Source organism: Pollicipes pollicipes, unplaced genomic scaffold (genome assembly GCF_011947565.3).
Source record: "Pollicipes pollicipes isolate AB1234 unplaced genomic scaffold, Ppol_2.1 Scaffold_5724;HRSCAF=6776_pilon_pilon_pilon, whole genome shotgun sequence".
NCBI classification, from domain to species: Eukaryota; Metazoa; Arthropoda; class Thecostraca; order Pollicipedomorpha; family Pollicipedidae; genus Pollicipes; species Pollicipes pollicipes.
In genome coordinates, this window is record NW_023596746.1 from 26,019,350 (window position 1) to 26,039,207 (window position 19,858).

Here is a 19,858-nt window from a genome sequence, read left to right on the forward strand (position 1 = left end):
GGCGACGAGGGACGCCGCGTGAAGGCGCTCCCCGCGCGTGTGCCTGCCCGCCGGCAGTGGCCTCTGACGGGATCGTGCTACTGCGTGCCCAGGCGCAGACACCAGCTGGTGACGTGGCGAGCGCATCAGCGATAGAGCGAAGGGCTGTGGTGTGGATGATGTTCAAAGAACGCAGGCCCGACGCGCACGCAACGGAATACAGGGAGCGCAGTCCAGTCGAGAGCGAATGATCACACGGCAAATCTGGCAGCCTGCATCCGCATCTGCGCTGTGCGAGGCGCATGACCGACATTTTGGAGTGTACCTGACCTTAAGGTATTCTTCACATTCGTCGCCGTCACATCACGGCTTTGAAAAGGCAATGATGTGGCGGCGACGAAGCCTTCCACACCAAGTCTCCAGCGCTCCACAGACGCACGACAGCATCGTTAAACGCGGAATGAAATGAAAGTTTTAGTCTCGTTGAACTCCGCAGCCTCGCTGCTCCAGACGTCAGATATGGCAGGTGTCATGTAAATAAGCCATTCGATCAGGCAGTTTCGATGATGGCGGTGCTTGTTCTGTGTTTGGAAGCTGACATTTTAGGATTAGGTACTAACGTATTATTACGTCCCAGCGCCGTCAGTCCGTCGCCCCTCTGCGGACACGCTGCTCCACATAACGAAACGCGATACTTCACATGGTCAGGTGTAATAGTGCTACACAACAGGGGGACAACCAAGCGCATGCGGCAAAGACGCGCCAATAAAATGAAGATTTCCATCGTGAACATGGACGGGGGAGTCGCAGGAGCATGTCTTGCTGAGCAAGGCTGCCAGCTCAGAGGTCAGCAAGGCTTTCGCCGACGCTCGTCCTTGCCAGCCCGACCCGTCATCACCTGGGGCGCACCGCTCCGTCGGCCGGCGCGCCTCCTCAGAGTCTGGCATCGGAGTCCGATCCGTCACCGCCTGGGGCGCACCGCTCCGTCCGCCGGTGCGCCTCCCCAGAGTCCAGCATCGGAGTCCGATCCGTCACCATCTGGCCGGTGGCATCGCCTACAAGCCGCTGAGGTCTACGGCGTCGACGCGTTGCGTCATTGCGTCCGTGCTGGGGTCGGCGTCGGGCCGGGCGGCCGGCGGCGCGGCCGGCTCGGTGCGCGCCACGCTCAGCTGACTCCAGGAGAGCGGCTCGGCCTTCTTCAGCTTGATTTCGACCTTGGAGCCGAGCAGCTGGACCGAGCTCTGGGCTGGGTCGACCAGCTGGCGGGAGGGGGGGGGGGGACAGGACGGGTCAGCTGGTGCTCGGCGCCAACAGGCTCCAGCAGCAGCGGGCATATGTCTCTACAGTACGGCGCGGTAACATGGTAAGCCTTGTAAGGTGGACACGGTACGGCAGTGTTGCTACTGTGGCAAAAGTATCACAATATCCGCATTTGGAAGACTGCAAGAAGAACAAACTGATACTGCACGAGGTGATAAATCTCTCAATATTCAATAAGTAGGTCATGAGCTACATCCCACCTTCGATAGAGACTCGAAATCCAGGCAGGCAAATACATGACACTTACGCGGATGTTCGAAAGAAACCGGAGAAATGACAACAAACATTCGCGTCTTTGACCAGCGTCATCATCTGCAAGTGAACCGCTCCCTTCTGACAGCAACCCGCGCCGAGCGGGCCGGTCGGCCTCCTCACCCCGCGCAGTTCGAGGTCCACCTCGAACTCCTGGTCGTCGCCGAACTCGATGTGCGGCCGCAGCCGGACGGGGCCGGCCAGCACGCGACTCCGCTCCGGCCGGGCCAGCTTGGCGTACACGGCCACGATCACGTGGCTGCCCGTTTGGTGCCAGTCGTAGCGGCAGCTGGTGCGCCGGGCGTCGCCCTCCTGCCGGCCGGAGGCACGCGAGCGCGTGCAGTGCGTCAGGCGGCTGCAGCATGGCGTTCAGGTCGCGGCGCCACAGCTGAATTCAAGGACATGTCGCCGTGGTTTCTTTAGAGCTCATTTTTTGTTTCGCCAGGGTACACGTCTTGGGCCACTGTACACCTTGAATTGAGCAACACATGACCGGGGTCTACACAACATAACAGATCTTGGAAACGGAACACCAGTTTTTCCCTGGGTGCCAAGTGTCATCTTATCATCGGTGACAGTTTAGCGTGACTTTGCGTACCCAATGCAGGATATCAAGTCAAAAACTGCACCTGCAATCTGGCCCGACTCTTTGGGATAACGTCAATGAGAATTGAGACATTGTCATAAACATTTTCGCTGTTGTTTGTTCGGAAATGGGGAAAAGGGGAGGACTGGAGAACTAAAAAAGCAGACCAGTCAGCCTCCGTCAGCCTGACATCCCGAGACACATCCCTGAGGGACCGGTGGGCTGGGCACGCACCTTCTTCTTGATCCAGAGGTGGTCACCGGTGGTGCAACCCTCCTGCGCTAGGAACGCGCTGAAGTCAGACGTCTTGCGCTGGCAGCACGACCAATACTTCATGCCTTCGTGGAAGATCGGCACGCCGCTGTGGAAGCGGCACTCGGCGCTGCAGCTGCCGTACGTCTGGGGAGGAGCGGGTGTTAATCCCTCACACCAGCGGCGCCACAGCTGCCGTACGTCTGTGGAGGAGCAGGCGTCAGTCCCTCACACCAGCGGCGCCACAGCTGCCGTACGTCTGGGGAGGAGCAGGTGTCAGTCCCTCACACCAGCGGCGCCACAGCTGCCGTACGTCTGGGGAGGAGCAGGTGTCTGTCCCTCACACCAGCGGCGCCACATGTGCCGTACGCATCGGGAGGAGCGGGTGTCAGTCCCTCATACCAGCGGCGCCACAGCTGCCGTACGTCTGGGGAGGAGCAGGTGTCTGTCCCTCACACCAGCGGCGCCACATGTGCCGTACGTATCGGGAGGAGCGGGTGTCAGTCCCTCATACCAGCGGCGCCACAGCTGCCGTACGTCTGGGGAGGAGCAGGTGTCTGTCCCTCACACCAGCGGCGCCACAGCTGCCGTACGTCTGGGGAGGAGCGGGTGTCAGTCCCTCACACCAGCGGCGCCACAGCTGCCGTACGTCTGGGGAGGAGCAGGTGTCTGTCCCTCACACCAGCGGCGCCGGGCCAGGGCGTGTCTGTGCCTAACCGGGCGCCCTGGTAGGAGCGGGGTGTCAGTCCCCACACAGCGGCGCAGTGACCGTCAGTCCCTACCCTGCGGTGCCACAGGCCGTAGTATGGGGAGGAGCGGGCGTCAGTCCCTCACACCAGCGGCGACCACAGATGCAGTACGTATGGGAGGAGAAGGAGACAGTCCCTCCACACCCAGCGGCGCCACAGCTGCCGTACGTATGGGGAGGAGCAGACGTTAGTCCCTCACACCAGCGGCGCCATAGCTGCCGTACGTCTGGGGAGGAGCGGATGGCAGTCCCTAACACCAGCGGTGACACAGGTCTGTGGCCGACTCAACACACAAAGCACGCTGGGTTCAGTAAATGAGGACAGGATGATACACCTGTTCACCCCACACATGTAACATACCCGGTCCGATCGCATTAACACATAGTATCCGATGACCGCCGACCTCAAGTTGGTATGCTAAGCCTGCTGATCTGACAGATTTGGTATAATCAACCTGCAGTGACCCGACAAAGACGATAGTGCACGTCTGCAAAACCGACACATCGGCACATGGGGTAGGTCAACCTCACACAGGACTAGCCGTGGCATGCGGTGTACGCTGACCCCACACGCCACAGATGACACGTATGATACCCATGCCGGTCTGCTGGTCTGACACAGATGGCACAACTCGGTATGTTAACCAGGCGCACCGACAACACAGTCTAGTCTGCCGATTTTACAAGGCGCGTCAGCTCTCCTTTAGTTACAAGATAACAACGTTAACAAAGTTACAAGTATTTACGGCAAGTTGGCGGCAACTAATTTACTCCAGCTGGAGCACCAGCTCTCGCATGAGACCGACACCGAGCACCAGTCCGCGCTGGAGACCGACACCGAGCACCAGCTTGCTGAGGAGACCGGCGTCGGGCACCAGCCCACTCCGGGGACCGGCGCCCAGCACCAGTCCAGTCAGGAGACCGACGCCTAGCATCAGTCCGCTCAGGAGAGCGACGCCGAGCACCAGCTTGCTGAGGAGACCGGCGCCCAGCACCAGCCCGCTCAGGAGACCGATGCCGAGCAGTAGCTTGCTGAGGAGACCGGCGCCGGGCACCAGCCTGCTCAGGAGACCGGTACTCAGCACAGTCCGCTCGGGAGACCGGCGCCCAGTACCAGCCCGCTCAGGAGACCGATACTCAGCACAGCCCGCTAAGGAGACCGGCGCCCAGCACCAGCCCGCTAAGGAGACCGGCGCCCAGCACCAGCCCGCGTGCGAGGCCGGCCCGCACCGACATTCTCCCGTCCAGTGTTTGCCGCTGGCTCACCTCCTTGCAGCCGCCGTTCTTGCAGCTGGTGCCGGGCTGCAGCTGGCCGGCGTCGGCAGCTTCCGGCCGAGCCGGGTCCGTCGCACGCTGCTTCAGCGCCTGGCTCAGAGATGGCGCCACGGTGCACGGCAGCTCGGTCTGCGGGGCGCACAATCGTCATCAGCGTCCGGCCTTCAGGCGACTCAAGGGGGAAGATTCTGCACATTTGAGAGCACGTGACGATGCAGCTTTGTGCTATGTCAGGGTAGCTTTTATTTTTAGTGAGCGGAGGGTCTCCAGCATGATTGTGGAGATCGTAATAAAAACACGTATCGTCAACTGCATCCCAATGACTACTGTCATAAATATAAAAAACAAACCGAAATGAACAAGGAGCTTTCGGCCTAAAGCCACCAATGGGTTGTAAGCCTTTTCCTTTTCTCAAGCACGTTTTCAAACGCGCGCAAATTTACAATAGCCTCAATATTGCTTGTCACTGCCATTCACGAGAAAACGTCACAACAAAGCTCTTTCCAGCATGCATACCGTAAGACGTCCTATACGCTGGAACCAGTGCGCCTGTTGATGAATGGAATGGCAAAGTCCTAACACCCAATTCTAGCTAACAGACATTATAACATTATGTTGCGATGGTGACACCACCACATACAGTCTGTACCCAACGAATGCCACCACAGGTCAGGAACCAGCTATGTTGTTTCGGGTTGGCTTCAATTTTTTATGAAGATTGATTCAATAATTTTGGTCTCGTTGTAATCACGGTTTGTTCAAAGAAGCTCGATCCGAAAAAGCAGTGTTAAATTCGGGACTTGGGGCGCTGGCATGCCAACGGAAGGCAGGATAACTCAAGTCTTGTACGCCGGCGTCTCCAATATGTTCATTGAACCGATGACTAACGGTCTTTCGCATACGTAAAACTCGACTGGCCCTTTCGTTTCACCGAGCGTGCGTGTGAGAGTACGATGAAACGATGAAACAATAGTTGGGTAGGTAAACGGAAAAATCAGGAGAGCTAAAGCACCATCAGGGCGACCCCGAAACGAAACCCTGCGCGACCAGCCTTACCAAAGCCTTACAAAAGCCGTCCCGCCTATCGGGCCGCCAACGCTGCCATGGCTGTGACTGTCGTGTATCTGGTAAACGTCTGCCAACAAACGTAGTGTACAAAATCACTTTGTGTGAAAACTGCCAATTTAGTGAATGATTCGGGATGAACTTTGAATTCAACCCTTAACGCCAGTTCTAGTGTTTAAACCATTAGTTGCTGGCCGCGTTATTGGTTGGGTACACTATATGCGGTTCTGTCATCATCACAGTATTATCTTGTACATTCTGTTTCTCAGCGTTTAGACTGGTTCCAGTGTACAGGGCGTCTTTTGATTTATGTTCGAAGCATTTGATGACAGGTTATCTCACGAACGACAGTGACAAGCAATACCGAGGCAAGCGTAAATTTGCGCGCATTTGAAAATGTGCTTGGAGGGAAGGGAAAAACCTTTTCAGCCTGCAGATGACTGGAGGCCAAATCTCGTTGAACATTCCGTTTGTCATGTTTAACATATGGTCATTGACATGTAGCTGATCATATGTGTTCTTATAACAAAGAAGCGGAGGTGATGTCCGCTGTTCAGCACAGCACCGGACACCACAAAAAACAATGGCACTCATTGCCATAAACAGCCACCCATAAGAACAAAAAGGGGCAGAAGGCGCAGCCTGTCATCAGCGTGCTGCGGAGGCGCACGGCACCGCCTCCTGACACGCACCATGGGCGAGTCGAAGGGCGGGCGCGGCGCCGGCGGCTCCAGCTTCCTGTTGGGCGTCTGCGGCGAGAAGATCTGCTGCTCGCGGGAGGGCGGCGACGCCTCCTTCTGGGGCTTCTCCGGCTCCACCGGCTTGACGTCGCTGTGAAAGCCTTTCGTGCAGCCCTGCCAAAGATCCGGCGGCGTTTCATTGCGGGAGACACGGCGGCAGCGGCGGGGGCCAGCACCGAGCCCAGACTCGGCTCCGGCCGATCGCTGACCTCATCGGGCGGTGCCTGATCCGTGTGCTGACTGACCACGGCTGACAGAACACTTTCCATGGAGAGTCTCCGCCACAGGAGAGCCGCAGGAAGGAACTCTGCGCGCCCACGACGTGGTTCATTATCAATAACACCCACAACGGTGAAGGTGTGAAACCGGGCTCGTCTCGTACCTTGGTGTTCAGGAACTCTGTGAAATCAACCGTCTTCTTTTTACAGCATGACCAGCCCTTGTAGGCGTCGTGAAAGAACGGCGCACCAGGATGGTATGTGCACGAGTCTGCAAACACAACATTCAATTATGAACGCCCATCACTCATATCACACTGCATCTTCAAGACTAAATCCGTCATCAAACATCTGATGTACATGTGCGGGTTACATGCATATATGGATATTTCTTGCTTCCCCAAATTTCGATTCAAAAGTGTTGTTGTTCCACTGTTCTAGCTTTACAATCATGTTCACATCTTCCTAAGGCTTTCCCAACGTGGTGCATGATGGGGTCTCACGTATTTCCTCCCAATAATTAATCTGGCCTCCATGAACATGAGTTTGGACTCTCAGTTCATCGCACTGACCCTCATTCCCCCTGGTGCCGAATCCTGGCGAACGCCTCCGCCTCAAAGCCCAGTCGAATTTGGCTGCACTACACAAAGCAATCGGCACCTGAACACTTAACAGACAGACTGCAATATACAATGGTTTAGCGTGACGACGTTCCTCGTGTTAAGTTTGGGCAGCAACAATGAGTTTTCTCGCACACGTCGCGCCAATAATGAGGCCGCGATGCAAATTACGCAAGACGCGCGTGACGACGTTCACCGGTGGGCGAAAATAAAGATGTGCGAATGTCGTGACGAAAGAGATGGTAAGGTTGCGCCCGTGGCACGCGTTCTAAGCTTGGTTCAGGCATGCAGGTTTGACATGGGAGGCGAAAAACGGCGGCTTGCGTGAAATCGGCGACAGATATCCGGAAATCGACGCAAAATCTCGAAACTACTGAAGGGCCAACCCCCCCAATTGGCATATTTCATTACGGAACCGCAAAAAGAAACACACGAAATCGCGGGTGCGCAAGTGTGACGTGCTTACACGCGTTGAATACGCAGTTGCATGTTTCAGATGACTGAACAAGCCAGTCATGCCTAATGCTTCATGAAAGGAAGGCTTGAGTTCAATAACACAACACACAGTCATGTTTTGCTATTGGGCTGCATGGTGAGCCTGGCTTTAAATGACTCACGATTGTACCCCAAACTGGCAAGAAGACTATCAATATATTTAATTGTGACCTATTTTCACAACTGTCTCATTGCTAATCACACAATGACAAACTCTGATATTGAACAACAGGCAACTTTTTTGGGTTTGCACATCTGTATCCTTCACTTCACCACTTTTTTTAATTTTTGCAATGAAGAGAGATGGGTCAGGGTCATTTGCAATCAATATCACTGCATCAACTTCATTTCTTACAAGCACTGACATTCCATTCAGTGCACATCTGCCAGGCTTTGGGCTACCAATGGCCACTAACTGCTGCTATTGTTGATATATTTGTGACAGTGGTGATTTCACATACTGGCTGGGCCACAGTCAACCATAATAAAAAACATTCAGTCCATTGAGGAAGGCAATGAACATTAAAAGGGACCACAGCATAACTGCTCAATGTCAGAACCAGCATGCTGGTCAAAGGCTTAGGGGTCTATGTTTGCCATAAGTGACTCACCATTTTCACTGACAGCACAGAGCTCTCCATGCCAAAAGGACAACATTGGATCAGTTCATTTCCCCACTCAAGCTTTTTGGGATGGGTTTGACACTCTTATCAAGATCTAGTCTGGAGACACTAAACAAACACACATCAGCCCCAAATGATGGCAGTCATTTGACAGCACATACACATACCTTGCTTGTTCTCATCAGGGTTGTATTTGCTGCCACAACCCCGGTTGTAGCACTGTAATTCCTTGACAGCTGACATTGTTGCTCCTTTCTCTTGGCCTTCAATCACTCAGAGTACAAAAACTGTCTCTGCCAAACAGACAATAGATGGAAACATTGCATGTGAGACAGCAAGGATACATCTCTGCACTAATGCCCATGTAGCAAATGAGTGATACAGCCAGATATGTGGCTAGGGCCTGCTAAAAGTTCTCAAAATCCCAGGAACATGGAACCAGATTGGATCCTGGATCTGCCCATGGGATCAATGCTCATTGCTGGATACAGTGCTTCAAACATCCAGCATCATGCATGGATTGTAGCAAAAAGGGGGATAGCTTCCAATTCAGATAGAGGGAGGCAGGGCAGCTTTGAAGAGGAAGCAGGGCAATCTGGGAAGGTTTTAGTTGGCTCATGGTGGGACAGGCATTGTCACTTTTCACCATTAAGCACCCCTTACTTTACAAAACCATGCCACTAAATTACTGTCATAAAACAAGTAAGTTTGCATTATCTTCATTCTTGCTTATCTGATGCCCAGTCAGACAATGCTGCCAGTTTGCAACATTTCCCTTTATATCTGGTTGGAAATGTCACTCATTCATTACCAAATATCATGAAGACTACTGAACTGCTGTGTTGACAATGCAAGCATATTTCCTTTCCTTTACAAACATGGTCAATCAGTTATTTTCAATGTTGAGCTGGTGAGTAGAAACATAAACCCATCTGATATTCCTGTTTGAGTTAGTAAAAAGCTGTTTTGAAACCAGACCAGTTATCTTTCCTTTTCATTATTGTAAAATCATTTGCATACCTTTTACTGGTTATATTATCACCATTTAAGTTCATAAAATTATATATATGATGTATTACTGGCATATGCATGTGACCATGCAATCTGCATTCTGCAGTTTCATGATTAAGGAAAAAGGTGCAAGGGTTGGTTCACCTGAATTAGTATGCACGCATGTGCAATCTGTAAATGTTTACCTACTGTTGCGCGCTATCTGAAATTTGATACCTATTGAGGGAATGTACCCAATACCTCTAATGAAATTATTGTCAACCAGGTACCCTCCAATCAGGGAACATCCACACTCATGTGCCATGTCATTGGGGCTTTATGACGCACTCAGCTGCTGAGGCTATATGGCGTCACCTGCCTCTCACCCTGGCAGGAAGGGCGGGCGCCACAGGGAATCAAACCCCATACCTCTGGTTACCCAGACACGCAGTGATTAAAGCAGATGCGTTAACCATTACACTACTGGTGCCCACAACATCCACACTCAACATCACACACAGAAAGGATGGGGAGGCTTGACACAGTATAAATAAAGCATAAATGGGGGCTTGGACAATCTGTCTTTATAAACAGACATGTTTGCAACTGAGTTTATCAATCTTTTAGCATGATAAAGCCTAACACTGCAAACTGATGGATTCCTCTCATGGCAGGCACTGTCTCCATCTTGTTTCATATCACCCTATCCCAGTAAGTGACCAAACATTACCTTTTCAGCACAGTACACTTCACTGAGCTACCCGAGGCCTGAAGGCAGAGGATTTTCACCCAGCTTGACCATTACGTTACAAAGGGGACAGGGGGTTGAAAAGGCCAAAACTGAGCAGCATAATCCATACATCATCCTTTATGGCATGGCCTACTTCAGCTCATTCAAACCTCGGCGATGACCAGTTACCCACAGCTCCACGGTTGCGTCCTAGCAGGATTAATCGTGATTATTACAAATGTCAGCATCGCCATCGCTAGCACAATTTCATGACTAGACGTCAAACACCGCTTATCACGTACCTATACATACACAGGGCTTGAAGCTCAAATACAACACGGACTACAACAATTGCCAACCACGGGTGTTGCAACCAAAAATCTGACTGCTCGGCTTCTTTCAGCAAGGCCAAGAGCGCTCACGGCGTTGTGCGCACACCCGTCTCTAGCGTGTCAGTGTTGTAAAACTTTGAAGCTGCCAACTTTCTAGAGTGTTCGGGGTTTTTCGCCCAGGGGAAGGGTGGTTAAAATAAGGCCGTTAAATCAGAAGCGCTGTGTAATCCGCGACGACGGAGCGAAAAAAGTCCAATTCACATCCTTATGTTTGTGTAGAATATGAGACTGGGTTGATGGGCTAGTTTTAGGCCATACAGACATATTTCTAGACTTCTTCGAGCAGCGGTCACCGAGTTAGGCATAACTTCGGTCACTTTCGAGGGGTCACACTGCAGGACTACCTTTGGGGGTCCATCTACCTGGGAAGGGCTCATCTCTGGTCTGGAGTGGGCCCATCGTAGGCTCAGAAAGCTAGTGGCGGTGAATCCGCGAGGCAAATCTTATCCATGTATGAAGAAAGGGCTAAAGCCACCTTCCCCCCCCCCCCCCTATTTCAGGTGGTCCAAATGGGCCCCTGGCGGATTTGTGAAAAAGGTTCACCTTTTGTGCACCATCCAAGTAAGTGTAGAGAGCTCATCTCAGGTCCCGAAACGATCAGTTTCAAGGCAGGAGATCCCCATAACAGTTTCAGACACGGGAAGGAAAATCAACAGAAAAAAACATTTCCAAACACGGTCTGAAAGGGCCCATAGTAGACTCAAAAGGGCCCGTCTCTGATCAGGACAGGCCCATCGCAAACTCAGAAGGGGTCCGTCTCAAGTCTGGGTGGGGCCCATCGTGAGCGCGGAAAGAGGTCTGGAAAGGGCCTATCGTAGACACAAGAAGGGCCCTTCTTAAAAAATTAAATGGCACGTTTTAGACCGAGAAAGTGGACATCTCATGTACGGAAAGGGCGCATCTAAACGCTTAAGCCCAAGAACAGCCTATTTTAGGTCCCGCCAGCGCTATCTTATACCAAGGGAGAGGCCAAAGTTTTGGTAAGAAGGGTTGGGGCGGCGCACAGCAGGACAAAGGGCTGCTTGTGAAAAGGCACCCCGAAAATCACAAGATTTTGTCCATTTTATTACGAGGGGCCCGAGCTTTCTTCAGTTGCTGTCAGCATGCCGACAAGTGGGTTCGTTGAGGGACCCAGTGGATTTAACACTAAGGAGACCCTTCATATTTCGCTGGCAGGGAGCCGTAAGTAGAACACTAGGGGGCCCCATTGCTTTTCCCGTTCAGGGGTCGAAGGCGACTTCCGCTCCAGCCTGCCACCCGGGGCGCTTGTGGGCGTCTTTTCTGGAGATACGGTGGCTGGGGCCCGCTGGTCGATCAGGAGGTGTGCAGAGGGATGCATCATGCATCGGTCCCCTCCCTGGCGCGGAAGGCCCTCGGGACGGAGTAGTTGATCCCGGATCGACGCAGTGGGCCTCATTGATGCCAAAGGATGGCTTACCGACGCAGGGGGTCCAATAATTGGCAGATGACTTCAGTTCGGTTCATCCGGTCACTGACCGAAATGAAGTGGAGGCTCGATGCCACGTGCGTTCTTGGGCCCGTGGGCCTTGGACGGAAAGCCCTTTAATTGTCTCATTATGGACCGTTCCATCTGCATTTATCCTATCTCCTTTCATCATCAGCGGACACGGTCAACTTAAGAGGTTCCCTGACATTCGGGATCCCGTTTCAGTCCCTATTCAGAAAACGGAGCCATTGCCGACTCGAGGCCCTTGCCGACATAAGGTTCCCTGTTAGGCGTACCATGGCCCCCCTGACAAACACAGCGATCCCCCATTGCCTCATGAACCCCGACCAATGTAAAGGGTCCACCGACTAGCAATCGCGGGCTCCAGCATGGTCCCGGCTTTGGAAATGGGCCCCAGGCCGCAACGGGGCAGATTCCTTACAATTCGTGGTCGAGGATCGACTGGCGGACCCTCATTGCCCCAGGGGCCTCAATCGGTACAAGAGGCCCTCTGATGGACCCTTACGGGCTAGGATTCCTTGATACAGCCTCTGGCCAACTCTTCGGCCTCACTAGTCGGACCCTTGATCGTCGGTCCTGAAGAGCCCTAAGGGCCCGTCTGGACCAAAGGGGAGACATGTGTGCCCTCGCTGCCCCCCCCCCCCTTCCACTTCCTCCCCCCCCCAAACCTCCGGCCTACGCACCGCCTCCAAGCTATGATGGGGCTAGTCACAGGGCTGAAAAACCCCATTTCCAGGTAACAAAAGTCCATGTGAATTTAGGCCTGGAAATGGCCCATCTCCAGTCAGAAAAGACCCATCTTGGACTCGGCAAGGCCCGTTTTTTATTTGGAGGGGGCTCATGGTAGATTCAGAAAGGGCCCTCAGGATCTGGAAATGGCCATAAAAGACTCAAGAGGGTCCTTATTAATGAGGGGACATGTATTTTAGGCTGATAAAGTAAGCATCTCATGTGCCGAAAAGGCAGCTCTCATCTTTTAGGCCCGGGGTGGGCTCACGTCTGGTTAAACTCAGAAAAGGCCTAGGTTTGGTCTGGGAAGTGTCATTTTTTGATACTCAGGAAAGGCACAGGTCAAGCCCGGAATGGACGCAATTTTTCTCTTAGACCTGAGAATATTCCCTCCCAGGCCTGCAAAGACCTGAGAGGGGATTACCCCACCTTAGGCCCATAATGAGCTATCACCAATCGGGAGAGGACCCATATTGGTACACCCAGCTGCAGAAAGCATCGGTAGCCTGGCCGGAGCTTTTTCTGCCATCAATATTTTGATGATTTTTGGTATTTGGAAGCTCTAGAAGCGGTTTTTGTTCCTGCTCCTGAAACAGTAGCTCAGGCAGAGGGGAGGTACAGGGGCGTGTGCCCGCCCAGGTTCTGAGGGGCCCGAAGGATCCCTCGCGACCTAGCATTAAGGGCTCGATTTCAGAGGCCGAAGGGCCCATTCCGCTACCACGGACAAAGCTATAGCCAGCGATTTACATTGGTGGGGCCCTACAGCGCCTAACGGGGACCATGTGCTGACAAAGGGCTCCAAATCGGCCAGAAGCAGTGTTCGAGGAGGCCCGAAGAGCCTGGAGGACCCACCGGGTCCGACGATCAAGAGCTCGAGTGGAAGGGTCTAAGAGCACGACGGGCTGGTCGGTGTCTTAATCAGGGGCCCGGCTTACAGAGACTGGCTCTCAAATAGCATCCAGAGCGCCCCTGGCACTGATCATCCTGAGTCATCCAGGGACATCCTCAGTGGATATGGGTCTATATGTCAGTCAGGCACCACCAGTGCCGCTCAGTCCGCTCCGTAAATGTATGGGTCTGAGGGTCGCTTCCCAATCATCAACAAAGCTGGGGCCAGTGATTTACATTGGTCGGTGCCCCTGTATCTGTCAGGGGCCCACAGGACCTAACAGAGCGTCCTGTGCTTGTGAGGGGTCAGAGCACGACCAAGGGCAATATTCGATGAGGTCCGAGGAGCGCCCGGGCAGCCCAACGGAACAGGCTAGCAAAGGCCCAGTTGGATGGCATAGCGGCCGAAGCATTGGCTGTAGGTCACATTAAGAATTGTTGTCCGTAGGGTAGTGACCTGAAATATCAGTCAGAGGTCCCTTTGTACCGTTTGAGGACCCCCTGAGACAATGCAGGTATCTTACCCGGGCAGAGACCACGAACACCGAACTGTTGGCTCCCGGTCAGTCTGAACCCTGGGGAGCCATTTTCCAAGCGGGAGCAAGACCGGGGTCATGTTTACATTGGTCTGGGTCACTGAAGCAGTGGTTGGGCCCCTTTGTCGGTCAGGGGCCCCAGTGCATAACAGGAGGTCATGTTTCGGCTAGTGGTCCCTAGTCGACCACGGACTTAGTTTGAGGAATCCCAAAGAGGGGCTGGAGAACCCCTCGGGACCAAAAATCAACAGCCCGTTTGGACTCGGACCTGGCCCTCACCCGTAATGCCGCGACCTAAAATGTCATGTCAGAAGGCTTCTATTAGGTTTCTCCCATTAGGGTTCTCTATCCCTGTCATATAGAACCTCGACACCAAGACACCACCTCGACACGAGCCAAACAGTCGGCTCCATGTCCGTCTGCATCCTTGAGACCTATTTTCCAAGCAGAAGCGCTCGCGATTTGCAATGTTCAGGGTCCCTGGCACAATGAGGGGTACCTGTGTCGGTTAGGGGCCACAGTGCCTAACAGGGGTCGTGTGGCGGCAGGTGGCTCCAGTCGGTCAGGGGCGGCGTTTGGGGGATACGAAAAGGGGCCGAAGGGTCACTTAAGACCAAAGATCAAGGGCCCGATCGGAGGGCTAAAGGCTGGCTGTAGGTCGCATTAAGGACCCCCGCCATAGGGCCGTGATCTCAAATGTCAGTTAGAGAGCCTTATGCACCGATCGGAGACCACTGAGAGAACATTCCTCTTTTCGGCCAGAGATCACCAACACCGAACAGTCGGCTCCGTGCTGGCCTGGGCTCTGGGGGCCCATTTCCGAAGCAGGGGCACGACCCAACCTTTTAAAACACCTAATTTTTTTTAGGTGACGATTTGAAAACGAATTCAGCACTGTAACGCAGCATTGCTTAATATGCATACTGTCCGAGAGGCTCCGGCATGGATATAAAACATCAGCTTCCGAGATAAAACACAAACAACAACCACATGGCCCATGACGTCATATCCGAACTGACGTTAGACGGTCCTCACAAATTTTGTGTTTTGACAGTTTGTGGGAAGCTTTAACACCGTTTGGGGGAGTCAAGTTGCTACCCTATCCTGAAGGTTTTTTCGGGAATGACTACGAAGCTTTACGTTGCTGTAGCCAATGCTATGCCAATATGTTGGTATAATCGCTTATATCTCGATATATTAGATAGATAGATAGATAGATAGATAGATAGATAGATAAATAGATATGCATATGTATGTATATATATATATATATATATATATATATATATATATATATATATATATATATATATATATATATATATCAACATTCTTATTTTTTGACCCTATGAAGGTCAGTGGACTTGACTCACCTGACATGGCCGCAATCACGCCTTTGCTTTGAACAATATGCCGTCTAAGGTAAGTTCTGACGCCGATTGTAAATTTAAATGTCGAACTAATTTTACAGGTTTTTGTTCATTTCAAACATAATGCACACATAAGGTCAATGACCTGACAAGTGATCTTTTATCTTAAAATGCAGTTGGGCGAGAACGTCTGAGGGCACTTCGAAATTTGGTTGGTGTTTGACCTTGTTTGACCTTATTAGACCTAAAGGTGACAACCTAGGGGCCTCAAAACTTGTCAGGAATGCGTTCACATACGTTTCGAGTTCTCTTGCTTCCTGATGTTTCGGTGCGTGGTCAAATTGCTCCTCCGATTAACAGTATTTGCATCACGAACTTTGTACTCCACGCAACTTATTCCTATGCAGTTTTAGTGTACCACCTTTATCCTGTGAGCAACTCCCATACGCACCTTTTGTGCAGTTTTATCCCAAACCCTAGCATGAGTGGCATGTTCAACAGCATGCAAAGCAAACATCAGCATGTTTGCCCATCAGCCGCCGTCATGGCGTGCTGCACGGCTCTTACACTGCAGAGTATCCATAACACAATTTGGCTTGCAGCCTCGGATGGACGAGCTACGCACTGACCTGGTTTGGGTAACTTTATAGGTATACTAGGGTCCTTGAAGCATTTTTGAAGGACTTGATCACATCAGATTTTAACCAATATAGCGCCTGAAGACGTGAAATCAGCTGCCAAGTGCAGTCAAATCTACCAGCTACATGTCACCGGCACATCTCAATAACTCTTCCACGCACAGGTACACCAGCAAGTGCCCGCACAGCGGTCATTGTCGCATTTTCCGGAGTCGATCCAGAATACAAGACGCCGCACCCCAAGCCGGGATACATTAGGCCGCGACAACATGTCGTTATTGTGACTGATATACACCCAAATAATGTGAGCATTTCGCCGCCTTCGATCACAAGTGTCGGATGTTAATACCGTGATTTTGTAGGGTTGAGTTAATCAACGCCAGCTGCTGCCTTGTTCCGCAAGTTGGCCCCGGCTTGACCGCAGCAGGCCTCTGATTGGTTGGAACCCAACTCTCACGCGAATGCGTGCAGAGTGATGTTACTTGGAGCCGGGTGAGCTCAGCGCGGCGTGACCTGTGGCGAGGTCGGCCCGCGCGAGGGACTGGGTCGGGGAGTGTGTCAGGTCATTAGACGGGTGTGTGGCTCTTGGGTTATAGCGTGGCATGTGAGCTTTGAGTATGTGTAAACCCAGCGTGCGATATTTGTTGAAACTCGCGAGACAAGTTCCAATACCAGCAACCGCAAAATCGGAAGCTTCGTCGATTGAAGTTGTCGACACATGCCGGCCTAACAGCCGGGCAAAGTTGCAAACATTTTTTTTAAAATGTACGGTTGCATTCAGATCACCAGCACTTCAGCCTGCTAAATTTATGAAAGCATGTTGTTACAGTGCATGTGTAGCCTATAGCCGTGTGGATGCTTGAAGGCGATGGGCTCCATATCCCTAGTTTTTGGTCATCTTTACGATAATTATGATCCAGATGGCAATCTGTCACGAATGTAATAATGTTGCTCATTCCACGCTACAAAAGATGTCTGAGTGGTGTTGGAAGGCCTGATGATGGGACGACTAAACGTGTGTCTACTCTGTATCACCAGATACGACATGAACGAGGAAATATTGGCCCCTTTTAGCACTGCCTCCTGAACCACGGCCGCGTTTAATGTCAGTAACCAGCAAGCTGCAGATGGGTTCAGCTAGAATTCTGGCGATGGGGTTCTTCATGCTCAATGCCAACATATTGATCGGTTAGACTGATATTGCTGTGCCAGGTAAGACAAAGCAGCGGACTTTTCCACAGTGGAATGATAACACCACGATGAGTAAGGTCATTTTGCTGTTTTTGATAATTTAGTAAAAATCTGAACGCCAAAGGCGGCAGAAAGATGCTACTTTGGAGCGCCTCATGTTCCACAGCGTGATATTAGCTCTTTAAGCTCACTAAGCCATGGGAAATTTATTTTTGATAAATGACCATTTTTGAAAGTTTTTTGCGTTGATGTCCACCCGTACGTGTTTGAGGACAGTTGCATTGGTGTCTTCAGTCGGCGCATGGTGAGTTGACGGCGTGTGTTGGAAACGCATGTCCAGCATTGTACATGTGGTATAATCTCCATCGATCCAATGCGCCACCTGACACGGAAGTCGATCAGGCAGGCCTTCGGCATTGGAGTAACATACGATTTTTGCAGCTTTGAGGCATGAAACGGATGCTTTTTTCGAGAAAATATATTGTCGAAGCTGATCGTCATCGCCTAATTTAAATATGCAGAATCTTGCACAAAACAAGAAAATGGCTCGTCAGAAGCGGAGAAGCCAAAGCGGTAAGAAGCAAATTTATGAAAAGCTTACTCAAACTGAGTCGGACATCATGAGTACTTTACAAAAGCCTTAAACAAGCTACCTACTTAGCACCGACGGGCAATGGACAATGTACTGCAACCGCACTAGGTTCATGAGAAAAGGTGCTTGTTTCAAACCCATCTGCTACACCACCCATGAGTAAACTTATGGCCAGAAATCAATTAACACACTGTAAACGTCTACAGTAAAAATTAGAGTACAGTATGACACCTATCGGGCGCGTGTTGACGGCTGTCGTTTGGACCTCCAACAGACTTGCTGCTGCTCCGTTTCTGGCCTTCTCCGACCAGTCTGAATGCTGAAACCAGAAAAACAAAGGACCGCGTCAGTTCTAACGAACTTGCAACGGCTAAATCGAAATGAAACAGCACCGCCTACCCGTGAGCAGTGCGGAACTGAAAGAACGTGATTGTGATGTTCGTTAGGCATTCATTTGCTTAGTCCCAATTGTGCACTGAATTGAAATATCTGGACAGTGACGACATGCATGCAACATCGGTGAGCTGAGCCGGCTGGATCAAGAGCAAACACTGTTTATTTTCTGTCCCACTCCCTGTGAGATAAAATAATGTGTCAAAGGGGAGGAGCTCAGCATGCTGTAAATAAATGCAGTTGAAAAGAGATCTGTTAAGCTTAAAGAGTGACTTATGCCGTACCTTACCTGTGTACCGTTTGACGAAGAACACGCTTGCATTTTTCGTGCGCATTTGCGTTCAGTATAAGACACAATTCTTGTACAGGGTGCCTTCCTCGCAATGCGTACGAGCATAATTTTCAACTCAAGATTGTAACAGCACCTACCTTTTCCTTATTAAATGCAGAGTTTCAAAGTACAGCCAGCTACTCCCGTGTCGCTGCAAACACAGCTGTTGCATTCATTCTTAAATGCAGCGCCGGGAAGACATTTTGCATCTGAAAATTAAGAACGAATGATACCTTAATCGGCACGTGGTCAAACCGGGAGACCTGTGGCTTTTTATATGGTAGTGGACGAATCAGGGAATTGCATCACATCTTATTTAAGCACCTGTTTATCGGAGAACATGCTGAGACCATCAGAAGCAACCATATGTTTGCATATTCTGCAAGATCCCTGCGGATCTCGTGCTTTGTGCCATGTGAAGCGACGTTTTCATTGACGCTAACAACTCCAGATGAATCATTCATTGCATGCCACGTGGTATCATCCAACCAACCAACGCATCGTACTATTTTGCTGACGTTCGAAGCCAAGCAGTTTATCTGCTAGGTATATACATATGTAAAGCGGTACAATGCATCTGGTCATGCGCGTAGATCTGCCGTCTGTGACATTGTATGGATATTGGGCGTTGGTGGCGTATTGCACTGATGTGCTGTGATTCTTTGACATGCACATCACCCTCATTCATAACATGTATGAGCCTGAGCATTCTCACGCTTGTGGTACCGAACATACCTGGAGCTCTCGGTCTATTTGGAGGTGTTCTGGGCCCCAAACGTGTTCTTTGCGCCCAACATAGATCATCAAAGAAGTTATTTAAGTACCGGCAGCGCAAAATCTGGCCATCTTGCGGAGTTTGGACTATGCTGTGCCCGGCATTTTGAAACTTTTGCATTGGGACAAGCTACCTCACCTGTGTCCTGCACTTTGACAATGTTCTCGTGACAGAAGACACGCCGCCGGCTTCTATTGGGAAGACCGTCCGACCCCTTGCAGGACATTGGCTTCTGGCTCATCTGTCCCTCCCTGCAGGCCTTGAAAGTGCAGCCGTAGAACTTGTTGTCCACGCAGCGGCAGTCGTTGCCACACTCGTCGATGAACTCTGGGCCGTGCGCGCAGCCTGGGGATGGACTTCAGTTAGTTCAGCTGCGGTTTGAAGCGGTCCGCGTCCAGCGAAACTCGCTTGGCTGCGGCCAGCCGAGCGAGGTGGCCGTATGTCAAATGAGTGAATTTTATCAACATCTGCTTACACACGTTCACTCTAAGACGGTTCTTGAATCGAGCGGCGGGTTTATATCGGGGTCAGAAAAATACATAACGTCGAAAGGTCGTGCAGGGATTTCAAACCAAGCACAAGGCCGTCCAAAAAGGAAGCATGTTGCGGGCATAACTCGTGGTCATTCGCAACAGCCGCCCGCATTGCAGAGCTCTGCAGAT

The 19,858-nt window shown here is 51.5% G+C and overlaps 2 protein-coding genes across 4 annotated transcripts in view; both read right to left on the minus strand.

The window, feature by feature from the left end:
- Positions 1 to 673: 673 nt before the first annotated feature.
- Positions 674 to 10,327, minus strand: mora (cysteine and histidine rich domain containing protein). Its single transcript, XM_037226953.1, has 8 exons — positions 10,196 to 10,327; positions 8,341 to 8,466; positions 6,600 to 6,706; positions 6,170 to 6,331; positions 4,404 to 4,541; positions 2,372 to 2,536; positions 1,675 to 1,863; positions 674 to 1,238 (listed from the first exon to the last, which is right to left on the minus strand). The coding sequence occupies exons 2-8, from the start codon at positions 8,414 to 8,416 to the stop codon at positions 1,035 to 1,037; spliced, it is 1,041 nt and encodes a 346-aa protein (XP_037082848.1). The 5' UTR covers positions 8,417 to 8,466; positions 10,196 to 10,327; the 3' UTR covers positions 674 to 1,034.
- A 7,247-nt stretch (positions 10,328 to 17,574) lies between these two features.
- The window catches only part of LOC119102584 (SCO-spondin), a 32,078-nt gene continuing 29,794 nt past the window's right edge, over positions 17,575 to 19,858 (minus strand). For all 3 annotated transcript variants that reach the window (XM_037226008.1, XM_037226007.1, XM_037226006.1), the window contains 3 exons: positions 19,335 to 19,541; positions 18,520 to 18,630; positions 17,575 to 18,016 (listed from right to left, as the gene is read on the minus strand). In XM_037226008.1, the coding sequence (XP_037081903.1) occupies positions 18,530 to 18,630; positions 19,335 to 19,541 (308 nt within the window). In that variant the 3' untranslated portion in view covers positions 17,575 to 18,016; positions 18,520 to 18,529. The remainder of the gene's footprint in view (positions 18,017 to 18,519; positions 18,631 to 19,334; positions 19,542 to 19,858) is intronic.